Source organism: Colius striatus, chromosome 7 (assembly GCF_028858725.1).
Source record: "Colius striatus isolate bColStr4 chromosome 7, bColStr4.1.hap1, whole genome shotgun sequence".
NCBI lineage: Eukaryota > Metazoa > Chordata > Aves > Coliiformes > Coliidae > Colius > Colius striatus.
Window position 1 is genome coordinate 30574609 of NC_084765.1, and position 20652 is coordinate 30595260.

The window sequence follows — 20652 nt, forward strand, 5'->3', positions numbered from 1 at the left end:
CAAATGTTTTGCAGTTCTACCAGTAACTTGGCTTCAGTGACCTTAAACCGAGTCTGTGAACACCTCTACCGCTCCCCTCATCCCATCTGAGAGGAAGACAACTGCTTCGTTCTGCCAGGACCACTTTGCCTTTGCCAGGGTGGCTGTGCTTGACCTCAGTGGTGCTACTGGGGATTGAATCACTAGGTCTATGTTCCAGAGTCAACCCTGACATGCTATTCCACACCTCATCAGTGAATGCCCTGTTTTAGTTTTGTCTGTTCTGCAAAAGTAATCAGGTTTTCATTACCTACTGAGTTAAATCCCTACAGAGCTAGGTGAAAGCAAAGTTTCCAAAGAGACATTTTTGTGCTAACAGCTGCCTGGGGAACACCAATTCCCTTTAAAGCATCTCTACCACGCCAAAAAGAACATGCCAAAGAATCTCCCCATAACAAAAATAACTGCATTTTGCTCTCTTTTCCTCCATAGAGCAACTAGGTTAAAGCTGTGCCTAGTCAGAGCCTGGGACATTAACTGTTAAACAACTGTCTAATGTTTGATAACCCCTTGCACAGAAAGCAATTCTGAGATGCCTTAAAGCAAACTCTGCACAGATTAAAGATTAAGTTACAGGTGTAGGCGTCCTGGCTACAACATGGTTTAGAGAGGTTCTGCACCAGATCTTCACAATCTTCTGCACAGCTGACCTTGGTTTCCCCTAAAAGAGACACAGCGAGCACCATCTACAGGGTTTTGGAGCATGTCACCTCCAGCTCCCCCAAAGCCACTGGGAAACTCTTCAAACTGCAACTACCACCTGACAGCCATGACTAACAGCAAGAGATCTCACACATGGTGCAACTTAAAGCTGTCAGCAAAAAAAAAGAGATATTCCAATTGCCCTACAAGTTCACCCTGACACAAAGATCCAAAGTAGACATTGCTGGCTGGAAGTTAACAGCAGCACTACTGCCATCCAGCAAGAGCAGTACTTTGCTCCCTGTCATTTTGGAGACACAAAAGGGTAGAAACACAGTTCCTTTTCATTAGCAACTTCCTGATGCCAGAGCAGATTCCAAAAAAAGCAGAGGAGGCTAAGCAACATTCAAAGAATCTTCCTCAAAAATCATTCCTAGGAACAAAGCAGTGGATTTCAGAGTTTGTTCGCCTCAAAACTTTCTAACGTTAAATTGCCTGTGCTTCTGGTCCTGTACTGATAGAGTCCCAGCTCACTGTTCATTTCCTCAGGCCTCAACAAGCCACAATCCATTTGCCACTGTCTGGGGATGTAGAACATCAGAAAAGTTGGCTCCACTGACAGATAACTAAAATACTTCACTTCTCCCAAGTTCAAAGTTATCATTTGTGCTTAAAATGATCTATAAATCGTGGAGGGGGGATTTTGGGTGAGGGGTTTTTATTCTATACTCATTTTTCTGATAAGTCAACCTCTGATCAACCCCTGCTTGAGGCTCAAAACCTACCCTGCAGCTGATTTATGTCAAAAACCCCACTGTCTATGGGGGAAAGGGCTTTAGAGAAAACATCCTTATCCTCAGCAAACACTGAATATCTGAATTCCAACGATGCCTACAAATGTTCTTCAAAAATAACTGGTGAAAAACTCCCAGAAACTCCATCAGGGAAACCACAAGGCAAGCAGCCACACAGCCGAGGCCAGTGATGTAACAAAACCCAAACCACATCCCAAATCCATCCACCATCCCCACACACACACACACACAAAATCCCTCACCCGCCATCCTTTCTATTGGCATAAGGCAGTAACTGACCTTTCCCAGACTGATTTGGACAGAACAAAACCAAAATGACTTCACCACCTTTACTCGCAAGCAGTAGGTGGGAGCAAAACAGAAAAATACATCAAGTGCTTGGAAACAAACTTGCTGGTTTTGTAACTTCGAGCTGCAGGCTCCGGCGTGTGGTCAGAGCTGAATTCTCTACAGAAGCCTCACTTCCACCTTGCTGTTGTTTCCAGTTTTTGACTCTGATTCATAGGCTTGGATGTCTTAGAGGATCATGTGTTCTGGAAAACCTGTCAGAGGCAGATTAATTGTGGGATCAATGGCAATTAAAGAAAAACACTGTAGCATCTGCTTTAACAGATGCTTCTGCAGAAACATTTTAATCCATGTGATGCAATGTATTCTTCTGGGTATTGTTTTTTGCTTTCTTACACTCAGCCAGTCACACTCCAGCACAAGTGCCTGTCAGCATGGTACAAGTGCCATGAATTCAACACCTGACTTGAGCTTTAAGTCCCAGACATCACTGCTTGAAAAGATATGAATGAGTTGGAGAGCCTAAAGAGCCAAACGGAGTTATGGAAGAGGATGTGAGGGCATTTATTGAGGAGCATGAGGAAAACAGAAAAACTGTAACACTAAGCCTCCAGAACTCCTGCCAATTTTTTTCCTTTTGAGGTTTCCAAAGCTTCAGTGATAATGCTGTAAATAGCAACCGACAGAAGTGCTTCTCCAAGTCTCAGAGGCTCTGCTTTCACTCCAGCAGGCTTCAGAAAAAGGAGGAGTTACGTTGAGCAAGTTAACACTAGAGGAGCTCCTGAGATGTGGCTGGCTCTTGTTTTGTTGTTGCCTTCACAGTGCTACACTACTTCTAAGGCAAGAAAGTAACAGAGTTATCAGTCTGAAGGTTCCTCACATGAAATGCTCCTTTCTTATATATGCCATTAACCAAAGGCAAAGCTTGGATTAGATTAACAACTCCTTTAAGATAAAAAAACTCAGAAAGTACCAGAGAACACAAATGTGGTAAATGGATGGCACACAAATAAAAAAGGGGATATGCTCTAGGATCTGAAAGCAAAAAGGAGAAGGAAGAGGTGACAATCACTATGATCAAATAGGAAAGGTTAAGAAAACAATGACGAAAGCTAAAGAAACTAGAGAAAAATATCTACTGGACAAGGTGAAGGTCAAGTTTATAGAGAGAATCAGTGACATTCACACAAGTCACTGGTACTGAAAAGCAAATACACACAGAAAAGCTTTCTGTTCTCAATTTTGAAGGAAACAAAATGATGTGCTGATGTGCAGGTGATTAAAACCAAACAACTGGCATTCATGGATGATATTAAACAGCATTTTCAGAGTCAGGAGGCCCAGATAAACATCATGATGGCTCTAAGAGGACTGGGTGAGATCTCAGACTGGAAGAGATTCAGAATATTCTGTTTAGAAAGTGAATAAATCGAACATTTATTGAAACTGAAAGCCAGCACATGGGAAGTAGACACCTGTAGACTGAGACTACACCAAAAGGATAAGGAGGAAGACACAGGTAATGAAGCAGCTGGTGAGGACTGCATCTAGCTGCTCAGAAGACCTCACCTGGCAAACCCCAGCAAAGGCATCTGATCACCAGGACAGCTCTAGGTATGGCATTACATACAGGTGTGGCATCAAAATCCTGTGAGGAATAAGGATGTTTTGTGTTTAGTTGACTCTAAAAGAATAAAAAACCAACATATCATAGACAGGAAAAGATTCTCTAGGTGTTCCCAGCTAAGGCTCAAACACAAGACTTTAATATTTCTAGATTCCAGTAACTCTGCATGACTTGTGCTTAAAGAAAATGATACCCAAAGACCTCAAAAAGAAACTGAAAACATGGTATAAAAATAAATTTATTACTCATCAGTGGCAACAGGGATTTATTCACTATCTTCAGCACTCAGGAGAGGTGAAGAAGGAACAAGTATCATCATGAACCCACAATGAAAGCATGCACATGAGAGTCAGGTCAGTTCCTTTGGGAGCAAATCCCTTAACAACGTTGAATGTCACAGGTGGGCACTGAAATATCTGATATTACTATTCACTTGCAGGCATCTTCCACATTTTAAACTCCATCTATTGTTTTACATCCTCTGCCAATATTTCCCTCTCCTTCAGAGTCTTTTTTGCAGTGCTAGGTTTGAGTGTTTGAAACCTGCATTCCTCATGAACTGCTCTTGAGTTGTGCTGGAACCAGGAGTGCATGTATCCGTTGTAGAAGTCAATTGCCGTAAGCTTCTTCTTTAACACAACTGTTTTGATTCCAACACAGCCTTCCTGAAAAGAAACCCCCAAAAACGGCAGTGAGTTTCTTCCACGTTTTGAAACCACCTTTGGCTCTCACTAGGCTGGCTCACAGAGCACAACTAATTTCATGTAATGTTTTGCAAGTGAGGATTTGACTTGTAAGTGAAAAGCCTCAAAGTGGAAATTAAAAGTTCTTCAGGGCATCAAAGAAAAAGGTTGTTGCTAATCTAATTCAGTTAATAACAATGGACAGTTACGACAAAAGTTATGTAACATACAAATACTAAAAACATCATCTTTAAGGCAGTGAATATAAGTGGAGAAAACTTACCTTGCAACGAGCTACCAGTGTCTGAGATGCTTTATGGTAGAGTAGTGAACCAGGAACAGCTCCACAGTCATTTGATGTTTGATCTAAAAGGCAAAGCAAGACTGTCTCACATTTTTATGCCTACAAGTAAAGAAGTTTTGAAACACTTGGACATATCTGTTTTTGAAGGATGATGGTCATCTCGAGTCAGTACTTTGCTCAAAGACATCTTTCATCATTCTGTGGTTTATTATACCCAAACAAGCAGGGGAGAATTACAGCTGTCACTCTGGCACTGCTCCCTGCCTGATTCACAAACCACTCTGCCCACAAGGCTCTGACCCACAGATTGCTGCAGAAAATGGTTAAGGGACAGTACACAGGGACAGGTTTCCTCATGAGATCCCCAGACAAGGGCATTAGAAGAGGATCTCCTAACTAAAGGACTCAAATCCACCAGTCCCAAGATTCACAAGATTATATCTGCTGCACTCTCAACAGCACCACAAAGCTGGAATGTCACTACAACCCATTTTATGCTCATCTCTGGGCACAGAAACTTATTGCACTCTGAGCATAGGTGAGACTGGCTTTGTTCTAGTTCTTAGTTTCAGAAAGCAGCACTCAAAGCCACTGCTCAGTACAATTGGTTACTACCTTCAAGTCAACATTTGAAAAGACAGGAAAACGTCACTTCACACATTAATTGAAGAAGCAAATACCAGTAAAACCAGGGATGCTATCCACTTCCACAAAATCCAGAAGCTTAACAGTAGTACCCTTCCAGAGTGTCTGCAGAGGAAACTGCAAACAGAAGAGATGACACATTGAGAATATTTTCATGATTTCCAGGCAACTGTCTAGTTTTTGCCCTTATGCAAGATACCTGTGATGACAATACAAGGAGAAAAATTTGAGTGTATGTCCAGATAAGAGACTTTCCTTATTAAATCTAGTTTTCCTTGCTCTTCCTCATCTCACTGAGAAGCAAACCATTAGGGCATGTACTAATGAGTTAAGCAACTAGCTGCAATAGCTGTTTACTGTCAGGCAAAGATGTCATTATGTCCTTCTGAAACCTTCTCAAATGCATCAGTGGAAGTCTCAGAGCTAAGGAAATACCACAGAACTACTGAGCTGATGCTGGGATCAAGTTCCAGAGAGTTCTCCTCCACTCTAGATCCACTTCTAATGCTAAACCATGCTGGGATTTTAAAACACGTGCGAGGCTTTAGAGGCCAAAACAACTCAACTGCAGTTTTAGTCATCAGTTAAAACACCTACAACACCAAACTCAGACATGCTAGAGGACAGAAAAGGATTAAATAAGAATCCACTCACCATACTTCCTATTGCACGATGCAGCTGAATGACTTCTGCAGCTGTTTGCTCTTCCCATTTTATACAGCTTCTGGCTATAGATATTTTAGGAGCTGGGGGGAAAAAAAAACAAAGACTTCATATTTTGATTTGCACCTTTTTTGCAAACCAACAGCTGTACTATTTTATCCTGCTGCACAGCTGATTTTATCCTGGTTTTGGTAAAAGTCTCAATTTGGATGATTTATACTGCATTCTCAGTTGGCCTCTTACCCCTGACACTGCAAACTGACAACATATTCGCAATCACAGTGGTAACACTTCTGTCTGTGTTACAACCATGAGAAATAACAAACTCAGGTTTTGTGACACCACTGGAGATTTTGGTATTATGTGAGCAACTGGAATTAAAAAGAATTTGGAAGCATTTTAGAATCATAGAATTATTTGGGCTGGCAGAGATCTTTCAGCTCATGGAGCACAGCCTTTGTCCCAGCCCTATCAATCACCAGCCCATTGTCCTCAGTGCAACACCCACCCAGGTCTGAAACCCCTCCAGGGACAGTCACTCCAGCACCTCCCTGGGCAGCTGTTCCAATGCCTGACAGCCCTGTCAGCAAAGAAATTCCTCCTCAGATCCAGTCTGAACCTCCTCTGGTGCAATTTGAGGCTGTTTCCTCTTGTTCTATTGCTTGTTACCAGGGAGAACAGACCCACTCCTGCCTGGCTACAGCTTCCTTTCAGGTAGTTGTAGAGAGTAAGAAGGTCTCCCCTGAGCCTTCTTTTCTCCAGGCTGAACAGCCCGAGATCCCTCAGCCCTTCCTCAGCTGAGATGTGCTCCAAATCCTTTCCTAGCTTGGTACCCGCCTCTGGATCCTCTCCAGCACCTCAACGTCCTTCTTGTAGACAGAGGCCCAAAACTGGACACAGTATTGGAGGTGCAGCCTCACCTCCATGCTTCTGCTGACAACACTGTTCCTGACACAGGCCAGGATGTCCTTGGCCTTCTTGCCCACCTGCGCACACTGCTGGCTCATGTTCAACCAACACCGCCAGGTCCCTCTGCCTGGCAGCTGTCCAGCCACTCCTCCCCAAGCCTGTAACACTGCTGGGGACTGTTGTGGCCCAAGTGCAGGACCTAGCACTTGGCCTTATTGAAACTCATGGTGTTGGCCTTGGCCCAGAAATCCAGCCTATCTAGATCTCTCTGTAGAGCTTCCCTACTCTCAAGCAGATTGACACTTCCACCCAGCTTGGTGTTATCTGCAAACTTATTCAGAGTGCACTCTATCCCCTCATCCAGATCATTAATAAAGATGTTAAACAGGAGTGGCCCCAGCACTGAGCCCTGGGGGACACCACTCGTGACTGACCACCAACTGGATTTAACTCCATTGACCATCACTCTTTGGACACGACCACCTAACCAGTTTTTCACCCAGGAAAGTGTCTGCCCATCCAAGCCAAGAACAGCCCATTTCCCTGAGAGAATGCTGTGGGAAACTGTCAAATGCCTTCCTAAAGTCAAGGTAGACAAGGTAGACATTTTCCCTCTGTATGAAGCCACAGAAGGCAGCAAAGAGACCACACTGAGAAAATTATTTTCCCAGCTAATAAAAGCAAAAAGGAACAAGTTGCATGACATATGATGAGCACCTACCAAAGGTTACTCCTTCTTTTGGTTGCTCTTTTTTATTCTTCAGACTTTCAGGCAAGTTTTTCAGAACTGCTATCAGCTGCAAAATTCAATTTGGTACAGAAAATGAGCAAACTGAGAGGCTATTTATTAACTGTAACAGTAAATCCAAGGCACCCAAATACAGTGCTTAAGTTTTAACCAGTGAAACTTTCTTGGGAGCTTTTAGAAAACAGAATGAGTGTATTCAGAAGACTTGTACCATACAAACACACTAAAAGCATCCTCCCCACTGAATCGTAATTCAAAATAACAAATACTCTCTTATGGATCCTCTCCTCTCTGATTGCAATTGTGGAACAGGACTAAAGCTGATTATCAGGACAAAAAAAAAGCAGATACTAACTTTAATGAAAGGTGTAACTGCACCATTTCCACACTAAGTGCTTGAGTTCTTCACTGTGTTGAAACAGAATGGCAATGCACAGGACCAACCCTGACAGCTTATCTCATACCACTCAGCTTTCCTCTCAGCAAGGAGGAAAGTCTCACTTGGAACACTCTTCTCTTAACAGTAGCAGTCAACTCAGAACAAGATTAAAAGGAACCATTTACATGTGTTACAAGCAAAGTAGTGATCAGCAGAGACACCAGCTTGCCTGACTTTACCATGTTTGCACCCATCTTCGATAAGATCACCTCCAGCTCCTTTGCAGTACAGCGGGGAGGAACAGCAAACTCTTCCTGCTTAATAATTGGACCTACATCAAATCTATAAGGCAGAAAACATACAAGCTTATTGGAGGAGCAGCTGGAACTCAATTAGCAGTTCAAAAGCCTACATTCAATACATTAATTCAGTAACTACCCTTTTCCTCTGAAGCTTTCTTTTTCACACACCATCAAATAATGTTTGGCTCACAGAGAAAATGCCGTTGGATATACTTTGTCAGGCAAGATTCCCCTCAGCATGCAGAGAATGACATGAATGCACGATTTACAGCTCAGAAGCATAAAATGTCCAAAGAAACAACCTGAGGTATTCAGAATAAGTTTGTTTCATAGCATCATAGAACTCTTTGGTTGGAAAAGATGTTTAAGATCATGGAGTCCAATCCCTCACCTCATACTGCCAAACCCGTCATTAACCCATGGCCCTCAACACCTCAGCTACATGACTTAAATATCTCCGGGGATGGGGACTCCACCTCCCTGGGCAGCCTGGGACAGTGTCTAACAACCCTCCCAGTAAAAGAGTTCTTCAAAATCTCCAATCTAAACATCCTCTGGTGTAACTCGAGGGCAATTCCCCCTGTCCTTGCTTCACACTTTCCTGAGATCTATTATCGGACAAGCACCTAAGAAAGAAAAAAAAACTGTGACAACATGTTTTCACAGGCCTTTGAAGCCAGAGTTTGTGTTGAAACTAAAACATATCATCTCTCATTCCTAGATAGGAAATTGCTTGTCCTCTGTTTCATTCACAGGCAGTTACAGGCAACTCCAAAGTCTGCTCTGTCACATCACACCAAGTCCACCCATTTATCTCTGTGACTGTTCTCTGTCTGCTCCCTGCACTGATGCTCAGAATTAGTAAACAGCCCTAGAGTCTAGAGGGAAAACTATCCAGTCACTAAAACACTGTATTTGTGGGTCTCACGTGGTCAGGTGAATGTTTCTAATATTAACATTAGAAGCATTTAAACACATACACATCTGAAATAAAATAGTGATGACATGGAATGATTTGAAATGATGACTCAAATGGTAAAAATCTGAAGTCCTGAGAGGCAAGAGAAGCAGCAAGTTGTTTGGGGAAGCACATCTAACCCACCTTTTTGGTCTTATTTCCATAATCGTCACCCCCGTGACTCGATCCCCGTGAAGCACCGTGTGGACGATGGGTGCAGGACCGCGCCATCGTGGGAGACAGCTGGGATGGACATTCAGCACACCACTGGGTTGAAATGTGTTCAAGTCAGAAAAGGAACAGCAACCTGAAGCTGAACCCATTTGTAAATGGGTGTGCAATGTTTATTACACTTTAAGAATTAACTCCTTGGGCCTTCTGAAGTGTTACCGGTTTAAAGGAAAATTCACACTACGTAACCTTCAGTTTTTCAGTGAACATACAAAAAGAGATGAGAAAAGGTAAAGACATCAGGGTGAACACTTGCATAGATCTCCATCAGCATATTAAAGGACATCAGTTAACCTGACAGCAACAGAAGGAGGGCTCAGACTACGTCAATGAACCGAGGGAAGAAGACAACTTCACAAGTGTCACAAGAGCAGAGCCTGCCTTTGCAAATGAAGCAGCCTGTTCCGTCAGCTCACTTACTATGGGAACTGTTGAATAAGGTCCTCACTGAGGAGACGTCCAAATGATGCCACCACAGCCACATCAAACTGCCCCACGGGTCCCGTGTGTGGCCACTCGTGAAGAGGCAGCTGGAGCTCCCGGGCACAGCTCTGCACAGGCAGCTCCCTGAGCAGCCGGGAGGGCAAGGTCACCACCTCCAGCCTGGACACAAGCGAGGCCTCGCTGGGCTCCCTGTAGGGGGACAAGGCAACCGCCAGGTCACTTCCAAACCTCACTGTGCTCCTGTGCCCTTCCACATCACCTGCCCCTGCAATCCTATCCCTACTTGGTCCCCAGTCTCCCCTTACTGACCCAAGGCTCCAACCCCTTCACCATCCCTGGCTTCTCTCTTTCAAACCCAGACTCCTCTTCACTCATTTCCCAGTCTCTGCCGCGCTCCAAGTTCTGACCACCTCCCCGTGATTCCTCTCCACTGACTCACTCATGATGCCACAGTCTCTATCCCATCCTAAGGTCCCTGCCAACCCAACGCATGGTCCTCACCCCTGCAACCCCAGCTCACCCTCCTACAGCCCCTCAACCCCATCACGGACCCTCATCTTCTTCATTGTAGCACAGTGCTACCAAGATGATGAGGGGACTCAAAGGTCTTCCTTATGAGGAAAGGCTGTGAGCCCTGGGGCTGTTCAGCCTGGAGAAGAGAAGGCTGAGGGAGGACCTTATCAACACTTACAAATGCCTAAAAGGTGGGTGTCAGGACGATGGGGTCACATTTTTTTCTGTAGTGTCCAGTGCCAGGACAAGGGGTGATGGACATAAGCTGGAGCATGAAAGGTTCCACTGAACACAAGGAACAACTCCTTTGGTGCTGAGGTGAGGGAGCCCTGGCCCAGGCTGCACAGGGAGGCTGTGGAGGCTCCTTCTCGGGAGGTTTCCAAACCCACTTGGACACGTTCCTGTGCCCCCTGAGCGAGGGGAACCTGCTTGAGCAGGGGTTGGGCTGGATGAGCTCTGCAGGGCCCTTCACACCCCCATCTGTGATTCTGTGATCTCCTACTCTCAGTGCACAGCCCTCCCTCACCGTCCCCAGTCCCTCCCTCCACAGCTCCCGTCCCCTCAGTCTCCACACACCCCACACGTCCGCCTCGGCCCGTGCCCGGGTCGCGTGCGGTACCTGGCCGCCTCCAAGGCCCGCAGGGCGGTGACGGCGAAGCGGTCGGTGCCGAAGAAGAGCACCCGCCATGGCGGCGGCCCCGCGCGCCCCGCCGCGCCGCGCGCCGCCTTCAGCGCCTCGCGCCAGACCCGCAGCAGCCGGCCCCGCATCGCGCCGGCGCCGCCTGATGACGGCAACGGGAGCGACAACGGGAACGGGAACGCGGGGCGGGGCGGGACGAGCCGTGTGCCGCGGCCGCTCCTCCCCTCGGGCTGAGGCGGCGCCGCCGCCGCCATCTGGGTGCCGGGCAGCACCGGCGTGGTTCGGGTTCGAGGCGCGCCTCAGCGGTAACGCGTCCCGAGTGCGAGGCGGTAGCACCGCGCTGAGGGAGAAACCAAGCGGTCTCAGCCCCGGTATCAGTCTCCAGCTCTGCCTCCTGTCTCTCCACAGCGTCAGTGCTGCCCGAGGCGCTGGCCCCGTTAGCCTCCCGGCCGTGAACTGCCCGCGCTGCCTCAGCGCAGTGATGAGGCGGAAAAACATGAGGGGCAGAAACGGGCCTTGACACCACAGGCGCTGATTATCCGCCGGCTCCGATGTGAAACGCTCGTTTATTGCCTCTGCGGACAGCTTTTTTGTTTTTAACAGTGACGATACTAAAAACAATGCTTTCGTATAAACTATGGGGTCAGTTGAAAGAACTGCCTTCTCCCATAAGGAGAGAAAACATTTCATCATTCTGCTGAGAACGTTCTTTTCCCCCGTGGGAATGGTTTGTGTGGCTTTTCATTTAATGTACATCACATACACACGTTCCCTACGTGTCTAAATGACAGCATGTCCTGAGGTCTTTGGCACTAGGAACTGCTAAAAACACAGAATGTGAGAATCTGGAAACATTTCCTAAGTGCCAGTGAAATATATGTAAATGACTTGGCAAATGGATTGACAGAGTTTGTCAGATGGATACACGAGGGAAGGGTGGTTAAGGAAAGTGGAATTTTGTGCTTTGCTGTGTGGCGTTGTGGATATTCCCTTATTCACGTCTGTTTTGTCCATCACTGGGGCTTCCCCATCTCCAGCAGTAGAGACAAAGGAAGGCTTAATTCTCTCTTACTTGGAGACCCCCATGAAAATCCTCAGTTTAGTCCCATTCAGGACACCCTGTGCAGTTCCAGCTGCCTCATCTCCAGGTGTGTGGTCAAAAGGATCAAGTGGGGAAGAAAAACAGAAACAAAAGGGGAACAGGGATGAGAGGAAGGATGAAGGAATGGCTTCTGCTTGAGGAGAGATGAAAGCAGCCAGTCTGTCGAGCTCTCTGTGGTATCATAAATAGGATGGAGTTGGTAAACTCAAACTAAACTAAACTAAAGCAATTAGTCATTGCACAATAACTAAGTGATTACAGGCACTTAGGGGTGTCAGGCCCCAGAAGAGCAATGTTCACACAGGATGTGATTTGGCCACTTATCTCAGCTGCTGAAAAAATAGGGTTTCCAGAAGCAGACAGCACAGTAAGGCAGGCTGAAAGGAAATGTCCCATGAATACCAGCTCTCTGGGATCTTAGCTGAAAGCCTGGATTTATCAGCAGCACTTCAGAAAGCCTAGGGAGGTGCCATGTGTATCTGGATGGCCCAAACGCTGTCCAAGATCTGAGGATTCGCACCTGGCATCCAGCTGCTGCTCTGTGTTGATTCCCAGCCATCAGATCCCAGCACAGGAGGCTCTGAACATGTCAGCACTTCACCTGATGCTCCTCGGGGGCTTAAACCCGCTGAGGATTCTCAGTTAAGGCTCCTGAACACACCAAAACTCCATGCTGAGTTCTTGCCAGACATGAAGTAATTAATGTTGCAGTGAGTTTCTGAAGTAGACTAAATTCACTCCTGTGTACTTGCTCCCAAGTAATTCTTCCGCATCTCTGATTTGACTGTACAGTCCAAACAGCTAATGGCTGGTTAGTATTATGTCTTGGCCACAGTGTACATGGATTTAAACTGCAGATTTGATGTAAATTTCTCCAACAGAATGAAAACAACGTAATTTTATTATTTCACAAAAAAAAAACAAGCTGACAAATCTTTCTTTCCTGCTGCATTTGAACTCTGCTTTTGTACATTGCAGGGAGGAGGGGGGGAAGCTAACCATGAATGTTTAGTTATTCTGTAACCAGGCATTTCAGGTCAAAGACACAGAAGGGATCAAAAAAGATAAGCAAAATTAAAATGCCAAGGTCAGATAAGTCCTTGTAAGAGCAGTGAAGAGAAATCCCAGAAGGAAGCAGAACACAAATCAACATCCTATCTCTACTTTGCTTCTGAGCCAAAGGCACTGAGCGTGTCTCCAAGAAGTAAAGAGATATCTCAAGCCAGAAAGTGCCAGAGTTGTCAGGGGAAATCCGAAATAAAACACAGTCTTTGCTCAAGAGTTTGCTCCCGAGTGCGTTCGTGGTCCTCTGACAGTGAGAGGATTCCTGGGCCAACTCTAACCAGTGAGAAACTGGCTTTATCTGCATGTACATCACACTGAGTCCTAAAGGCGTCTTGGCAACCTGGCTGCATCCCAGTGCTATTTTTGGGGGGGGTCTGAAGGCTTGTCCCTGATCCACACCAGTGCCCAAGGGGCCTCGGACCTGCTGGGGCTGCAGGAGGGCTGTGGGGTCTTCTGGCCAGGAGGAGCTGTCAGACATCTCTTCTGAAAAGCTGGACAGGACCCAAATGAACACTGCAGAGCTGCCTGTGATTTCCCAGAGGCTGCAGGCACTCTGTCTCCTCTGATCAGGTTTCTCCTTGTGTGTAAGAGGAACTTCCCATGTTCCAGCTATGTCCATCACCCCTTGTCCTGCCACTGGGCACTGCAGATAAAAAGTGTCCCCCCATCCTCCTGACACCCACCCTTTAGGTACTTGTCAGGCTGGAATTGCCTCCCTCAGCAGCAAGGAGCTCTTGTTTCCCAGAGGATGTGTTTCTGAGTGTGAGCTCCAGGCTGAGGCTGAACAGTAGAACATGACTGGAGAGGATGTGTGTCTGCGTGGTGAAAGTTACCAGTGGCAGCTTGAGGAAGCTCTCAATCGGATATGAGGTGGTATCCAAAGGATTAATTGCACTGGAACACAGCTCCAATGCCAAAAAACACTTGATTTCAAACTGGAAAACACTGAGAAAGAGGACAAAGGAAAGGCTACTGCACCCATCTCCCGTGAGGCTTCAGCTGAGCAGTGCTACCCCTGTGCTCCAAGCCCTTCCTGGGGAGGTTCCCACCTTGCTTTGCTGTATTCAGCTCCATCCAGGGAGGAGGATTCCTCCTCTCCACACGTGGCTGGCACAAAAAGAAATCACATCAGCCTTGCAAAGCCTCTTGGCAGCCCATTGCCTTAGCCTTGTGACACCAGGATGGCAGAAGCTCTGGGAGGTGGTTTCTGCTTTGCTTGCAAAGTCAGTTGCTCTTGGAAGATGCTCTGAGAGCCTTAGAATGAGCACTGAAAAAGAAACCAGAGCCAGTCTCTGCAGCTAGGTCTGGGCCAGGCAGAGTGAACATTATCAGCTGTTTTAACCCCAGGGATAACTTATTAGTGAGTGTCATTCTCCTGGCATTGCTCTTTTAATACTGAGTGTGCCAGCAGCTTGAGCAAATGAACTGGAAGTTCCTGCAGTTCACTCTTTGGGAAAGGTCGTTCACCCCGTGCACTAAATAACCCTTTTTTTTCAGGGGCTGGAGTGAACCTCACCTGCTTGGCCTGGCCTTCACACATGACTCTGGAGCAGAATGAATCACAGCAGAGGGAAAGCCAGCATTGTCACTGCTGCAGCTCCTCCTGGGAGGTGTCTTCAGGGCTTAAAGAAGAAATGTAGCTTCCTCTGTGCTGGGAACTGCGCTGTTTCTGGTGAGTTAACTGAGATTAATGGGCATTCCTGCTGCACTAGCTGCTGGGTTAATTTATATAGCTGTCTGTAAATAAAGGCTTCTTTATTTATTTCACTCAGAAAGCTCAGTTCCTTGGACATTTCAAGCAAAGGCTGTGTGACTGCTTTAAGGACAGACTGAATGGCAAGTGAGAAGCAGGGTGGGATAACTCCTGGGTATAAACAGCCTGGAAAGCAATCAAAGGGAAATATTTAATGTAGCTCAGATCTGCTCCTTAACTTTTACCTTTACAAAGGTTAAAAAATGGTACAGTCTGCCTTCTTGCTCTAGTGCTTTAAATATTAACCATGTACCTTTATAAAGCACCCCATCCATTTGTAGCTCTGTGGTGTGCAGCTGGGTGTCCTGCATAAATCCCAGAGATGGGACATCCCAGTTTGATAATGTCTTTGGAACAGCTGGTGCATTTTAAAACAACCAGTTAAGATTAGATTAAGCACCAGAGAGAGAGTCTGGATGGCAAGAGGAGATTATTTTAGGAAGACTGGGATGTTACAGGTGCTTCATCACACATTGTGCAGAGAGTATTGAATAGTACAGGGGTGTGATCATCTTAACAGGAGCTGTGTTTGATGGTCTTTCTAGAAGACTTCTTTCCCCTCCCCCATCTTTACTTACATCAACATAGCAAGTATCTCAAAGCTCCTCAGTTGCAGAGTGAGGACAGTATCTGTCTTGGTAAGCAACTACTGAGTGTTAGACCTGACCAAAAACCCAACACAGAGAGCACGTGGTGGTTTCACAGCACCGTGTGCTCTGCCCTGGCCATGCATGTCCCCATGAGGGACAGGCCCCTCTCTGGGCTGTGCTACTCTTTGGAGCACCAGCTCCTCAGCTCTGCCTTGTGCATCTGATGGCTCTCACATCTCCAAAGGCTTCATTCCTGAGGAAGGGTTGTACCATTTAAGTGGTGGGATCAATATGTAAAGCAAAAAGTACTCACTTGCCTCTTTATTCCCCTGTGTTTTCTGGAGGTTTCACTGGCTGCCACCAAAGCTGCTGGTTTTGAGCAGGGGGATTTGGGACAGCACTGGTGAGTGACTCCCTCTTTGTTTACTGGGGAAACTGGTGGTGCAGGCAGCATCATGGATCCCCCTCTGGCTCCCTCCTGGGGTATACACACTGACCTGTGAACACTTTGTGTTGTAGAATTGAATGAATGAAACTCCCAACCTCATTTGGTCTCTAGTATAACAAGGGAGGTTCCTTGAAAGTCTTTTACCTGAATTTCCTGTTACCTCACTATAAATGTCCCTTCTGCTGCTGTGTTGTACCTGAGAAGGTCTGGCCTCTCCAGAGGAAGCAGTGAAGTACTTCTGTCAGCTTTCTTGCCTCCCTGCTGTGTGTGGCAGCTTTAGGGCAGGTGCCAGGAGGTGGCCCCGCAAGTTATGAAACACCTTAGAAGAAAATCAGCAACATGCATGTCAAGCAGTCCTCTTAGAGCAAGGGATTAGGCAGAAGCCTTGCGCAGAAAGATTTAACACCTTCCAGTGGCACTTATTAGGGTGTAGCAGACCTGTCACTCCCTTTCATTGGCACCCAGACTGTATTTCCTCTTTGCTGAGGAGTGATCCGTGTGAATCCGCTGAAGCTGCCCCCAATGGGAAGGCAATTGGCACAGCTAACTGCAGGGAACAGCTTTACCCACATTGTCTGAGATACAAAGTGGACCAGGTATTTGAGAGTTCTGACCTCCAAGAATTGCTAGCAGGGGATTTTCTGTCAGCAGGGAGCGGGCCTGCGTGCCTGCTTGGCTGTAAAATGTGAACTTTGTCTTGTGAAGATGTTGAGAAGGAAATGGGGGGAGGGGTGGGAAATAGCAGCAATCATTAGGTCTATAACCCACAGGACAAATGCTTCCCTGAGGAGTCAGCATGGAGCTGTTGACACCCTTGGCACTGTGGAACATGCCACTGGGAGTGATTTCCAGGGAGAGGTTTCAGAGTGCCAGGCCACATTACAAAGGCAGATAAAAGTTGAGAGTTATCAGTCATAAAAGTCTGAGTCTTCATATAATAACTAATGGCCTGTGGGGACAGGATGTCTGAGGGACACACACACACGTGTGTGTCTGGAGGGGGGTCATTTACCTGCAGGACAAGGCCAATGAGCAGTGGGCTGGGGAGAGCCAACGCAAGCAGCCCAGAGCAACACCCAGCAGCCAGGCAGGAAAACCCTTTGCTCAGGTCAGGGCCCTCCAGAAGGGGCTGAAGAACCAAGCTGGACAAGCAGCCATGAAAGCTGGATTGATGTCACAGACAAATGAGGGGCTAAAGGTCAGGGAGGAGATTTCTGCTTCCCTGAAGGATGGGAGATAGATACCTTTGCCTCAATGGCAAGCTGGCTTCCCCTCCTCTTGGAGCTGAGGGCTCCACTTCCTCACCTCCACACCCTTATTCTGCCATCTGTGGATCACCCACAGAGTGTGAGTCCTCCAAGGAGCCTGGAAGGGGAGCAGGGAGGGAAGCAGCAAGGTTGTCTGGGGAGGGACCAGCTCTCAGCAGCCAAGCTCACATCTCCACAGGGTCACTTAGGTAAGGAGTCCAACCCCAGGCAGCAGCCCCTGTGCCAGACCCACTCTGTTGCCCCCTCCATGGCTCCCAGGATGGCTGTGCCCTGTCCTGGCAGCTCAGACTCACCTTCACACGAGAAAACAGATGCCAGAGCTGCAGGTCCCCTGGCTGAATGCAGAGCTGGAGCAGGGAGAGGAATGGACAGGAACACACAGCTGTTTCAAAGATGATCACTTCTACTTGTGGCTTTGTCTCCTTTTGCCTGCTGTAGGCACCAGAGGAGAAACACACTGTTCTGCTGCCTCCAGTCCCCCTGAGGAGTAACCTGAGGAACTTCAAGGGCTCTCACTAGCAAAAGCAGTGGCACCGTGGGAGCTGGCAGAGGAGACTGTGAGATTATCCCTCACTTCTCTCTGTCTTTCCCAGGCACCTGTGCACTGAAGCAGCACTGCTGCAGGTGTGATCCAGGTGCACCTGCAAAGATGAGGTTCTTCTGGATAATCCCATTTCTCCTGCTGCAAGGTAGAGTCTTGGCTTAGAGGACAACAGTGCCGGTGAAGCAAGTCACAGCTGCTGAGGCTGCGTCTCTTCACAGGCCCTCCCCCAGAGCTTACCACAGGACACTGTTGGGAGCTGCATGTTGTATGTTGTATGACCTTAGGAGTGCCTCAGTGGCTGAGGGCAAACACAGACAGACAGTACCATGGCAAATGCCTGCATGAAAGACCTGAACATTCTGGAAAGATGGTTTCTTCCTCTCCATGGGCCCATTTTCCTCAGGATACCCCAGCAGCAGCCTGGCTCAGCTCTGGGGAAAGCTGCATCCGAAGCCTGTTGCAATCCCTCTGAGTGAGGAAGACACCTGACTTAGGGAGATTTGAGTTTGTTAAATCCAACATCAATATCTGTGGGGATTTTCTGCACCTCCACCATGCAGAGGAACGTTCCATCTGACACATTAAGAAGCTGGAAAGACCGGAGCCCCAAGCCCCTTCCCCCTCTGGGAAGTGGGACATCAGGGGATCTGTCCCAGAGGGATAGCAGAAGCCAGCAATGGGGCTCACCCAAAGGTCTGAGCCTCTTCTGCCTCTTGAAACAACCCAGGAGAGCAGAAGCAGTAGGAAGGGGCCAAGCACGGGCCAGGCTGCAGGGTTGAAACCTCAGAGAGGTTCTTCCCCTCACCTCTGCTGCAGACAGAGCCGAGCAGCGGTGGCTGGGGCACGGGGATCCCCTCACTCGCACGCTGCTTTCTTTGCAGGCATTGAAGCTTTTCTGATGAAAAATGCTAAAGCCAAGCTGTGTTTACAAGCCAACCCTCTGGATGGGAGTTTGTTGCTGGAGGACTGTGCCCCAGAGTCAGCCCTGCAGGACTGGGCTTGGGAAGGCGACTCGCTGGTGAACCGTGGCACACGGCGCTGCCTCGCCGTGGCAGAGCCTGACCATGTGCACACGGGGCCCTGCCACACCAGCCACACGAGCTGGGCCTGCACCACCTCCCTGCTCTCTCCTCTGGGCAGCAGCCAGGGCTACCTGGTGGCAAACAGGAAAGGAGCTGCTCTCAGTCATGTCAGAGGTCTCAAGGCGCAATGGCAGGATGGTGCAGAGAGGAGCGTGTGTGAGGAGGAGGCAGGTGAGCGCTGTACGCCCAGGGACTGCCAGCACACACGCTGCTGGGGAGGAGGGGAGGGCACAGACATTCTGAGGTCTCTCCAGCCCTGGGTGCCTCCCTTTAATGGGATCTCTGCTTCTCAGTGCTTGAGAAAAAGCTGTGTCCTCACAGCTGCCTTCTGTCTGCCTAGAGGAACGTGTGAGGCAACCCTGGGAGCCGAGGGGAGGGCTGTGTGTAGCCTGAAGTGTGAATGATCATTGGATCTTTCTGCTTTTCTCCTCCACAGCCACGGCAGAGGCAGCCAGGCCCTTCCCTGCAGCCCTTGCCAGCACCCACATCTATGACCACACAGTGGGAAACGTGTCCCTGGCACTGGGGATAGATCAGGAGCAGCTGGAGGAGCTGCTCTGGTTCTTCCGCAGAGAAGACCGTAAGTCCTCCAGCCTTGCTGGGTTGGGAGTTGCAAGAGCCAGAGACAGTCCCTGCCTGTCAACTCTCCTGCCTAGTGGAGGTGCCCGAGGGGATTACCTGAGGATACATACCCCAGATATATAAGCCCTGAGCCTCACCTCCAGAAGCAGCAGGGCCTTGGCTCAAGGTAGTGTCTCCTCGCAGTGAGGGGTTCAGCCTCTTTCCAGGCACAGGCTGCTAGGAGAGCAAAGGTCTGGGCTGACCAGTGGGCTTGGAAGGGTGGAGGGAACAGGTTGACACGAGCAGGTCAGTGTCGTCAGGAGCAACTTCAAAGCCACAGAGATCAAGGCTCTGCCATGAGCTGCTCTCCCTGCTGCACATCCACCTGGTGCCTGAAGGCAGGCTCCACCTGCTGAATGGGATGGTGGTGAGGAAAGCTCAGAGAGAGGAGGGAGGAGCCCTTCTGGCAGTGCTGGAGGGGGCTTCTGCAGCTCCTGGCCCTCCCCTGCCCAGGGGCACATCCTCATGCAGCCCAGGGAGGCTGAGAGGCTGTGTGTGGCACAGGTGGGCACAAGGGGGCCAGAGCCCAAGAGAAGTTGTGTAAGTCTCCTGGCCAGGGCGGGAGAGTTGCCTGAGGTTATCCCCCAAAATGGGATCTGGGTGCTGAGCTGGACACCTGAGAACCTCTGCCCTCATCCTGCAGCACTCTGGGCTGGGTATTCAGAGGCAGCTGGCTGGGCTCTGCAGCTCACAGCCCGTGCACACTGACCCTGCCTCTGCTCTCCCCCAGCATCCGCCTGGAATTACTCTGTCCTTGTGCTGTCCTTAGTCACCATGCTTCTGGGGCTTCTCCTTCTGGCCATTAACATTGTGCAAAACAGGTGAGTCAGGAAAATCTGGGGGTCTTTTGGGGTTTGGTGGTGTGCCAAAACCCTCTGTCACGGTGTGAGGGGTGGTTCATGGCAGGACAGGCCAGGACAAGCCCCAAGTGATGGAGAGAGGAGCAAAGACAAACCCCTTTCGAACTGTGCTTTGTTATTACATCTCGCCTGGCTTTCCGCTCTCCTCTGTCCCTCAGAAGCAGCCTCTTGGTGGATTCCCACTGGTGTCTGGGGGAGGGGAGTATTTAATGTGGGGCACAAAGGGTTCTCCCTGAATCGTGGGGGCTCTGGGACATGGCTCCCTGTCCTCACCCCCTCTGCATCCCCCCATGTTCCCCTGCACCACAGCCCTGCAGCCCAGGACAGGCTCACTCTTTCCTACAAGAAAACTTACACCTGGGTCTTAAAACCAGAGGAAAAGAGCTAATGTCACAGGTCAGCTGTGCTCTCCCTGTTGAGGGGGACTCTTCAGGTGTCTCAGCACTCTCAGGGCCGAGGTGGATGCGACCACCCCAGGGGTAAAGCTGC

General features: G+C 48.5%; 1 protein-coding gene across 1 annotated transcript; it reads right to left on the reverse strand.

Moving 5' to 3' along the window:
- Positions 1–3547: 3547 nt before the first annotated feature.
- On the reverse strand, positions 3548–10958 carry MTFMT (mitochondrial methionyl-tRNA formyltransferase). The gene is made up of 9 exons (XM_062000429.1): positions 10810–10958; positions 9654–9866; positions 9147–9269; positions 7982–8084; positions 7337–7412; positions 5698–5789; positions 5079–5160; positions 4378–4460; positions 3548–4076 (listed from the first exon to the last, which is right to left on the reverse strand). The coding sequence occupies exons 1-9, from the start codon at positions 10956–10958 to the stop codon at positions 3876–3878; spliced, it is 1122 nt and encodes a 373-aa protein (XP_061856413.1). The 3' UTR covers positions 3548–3875.
- Between the last annotated feature and the right edge of the window lie 9694 nt (positions 10959–20652).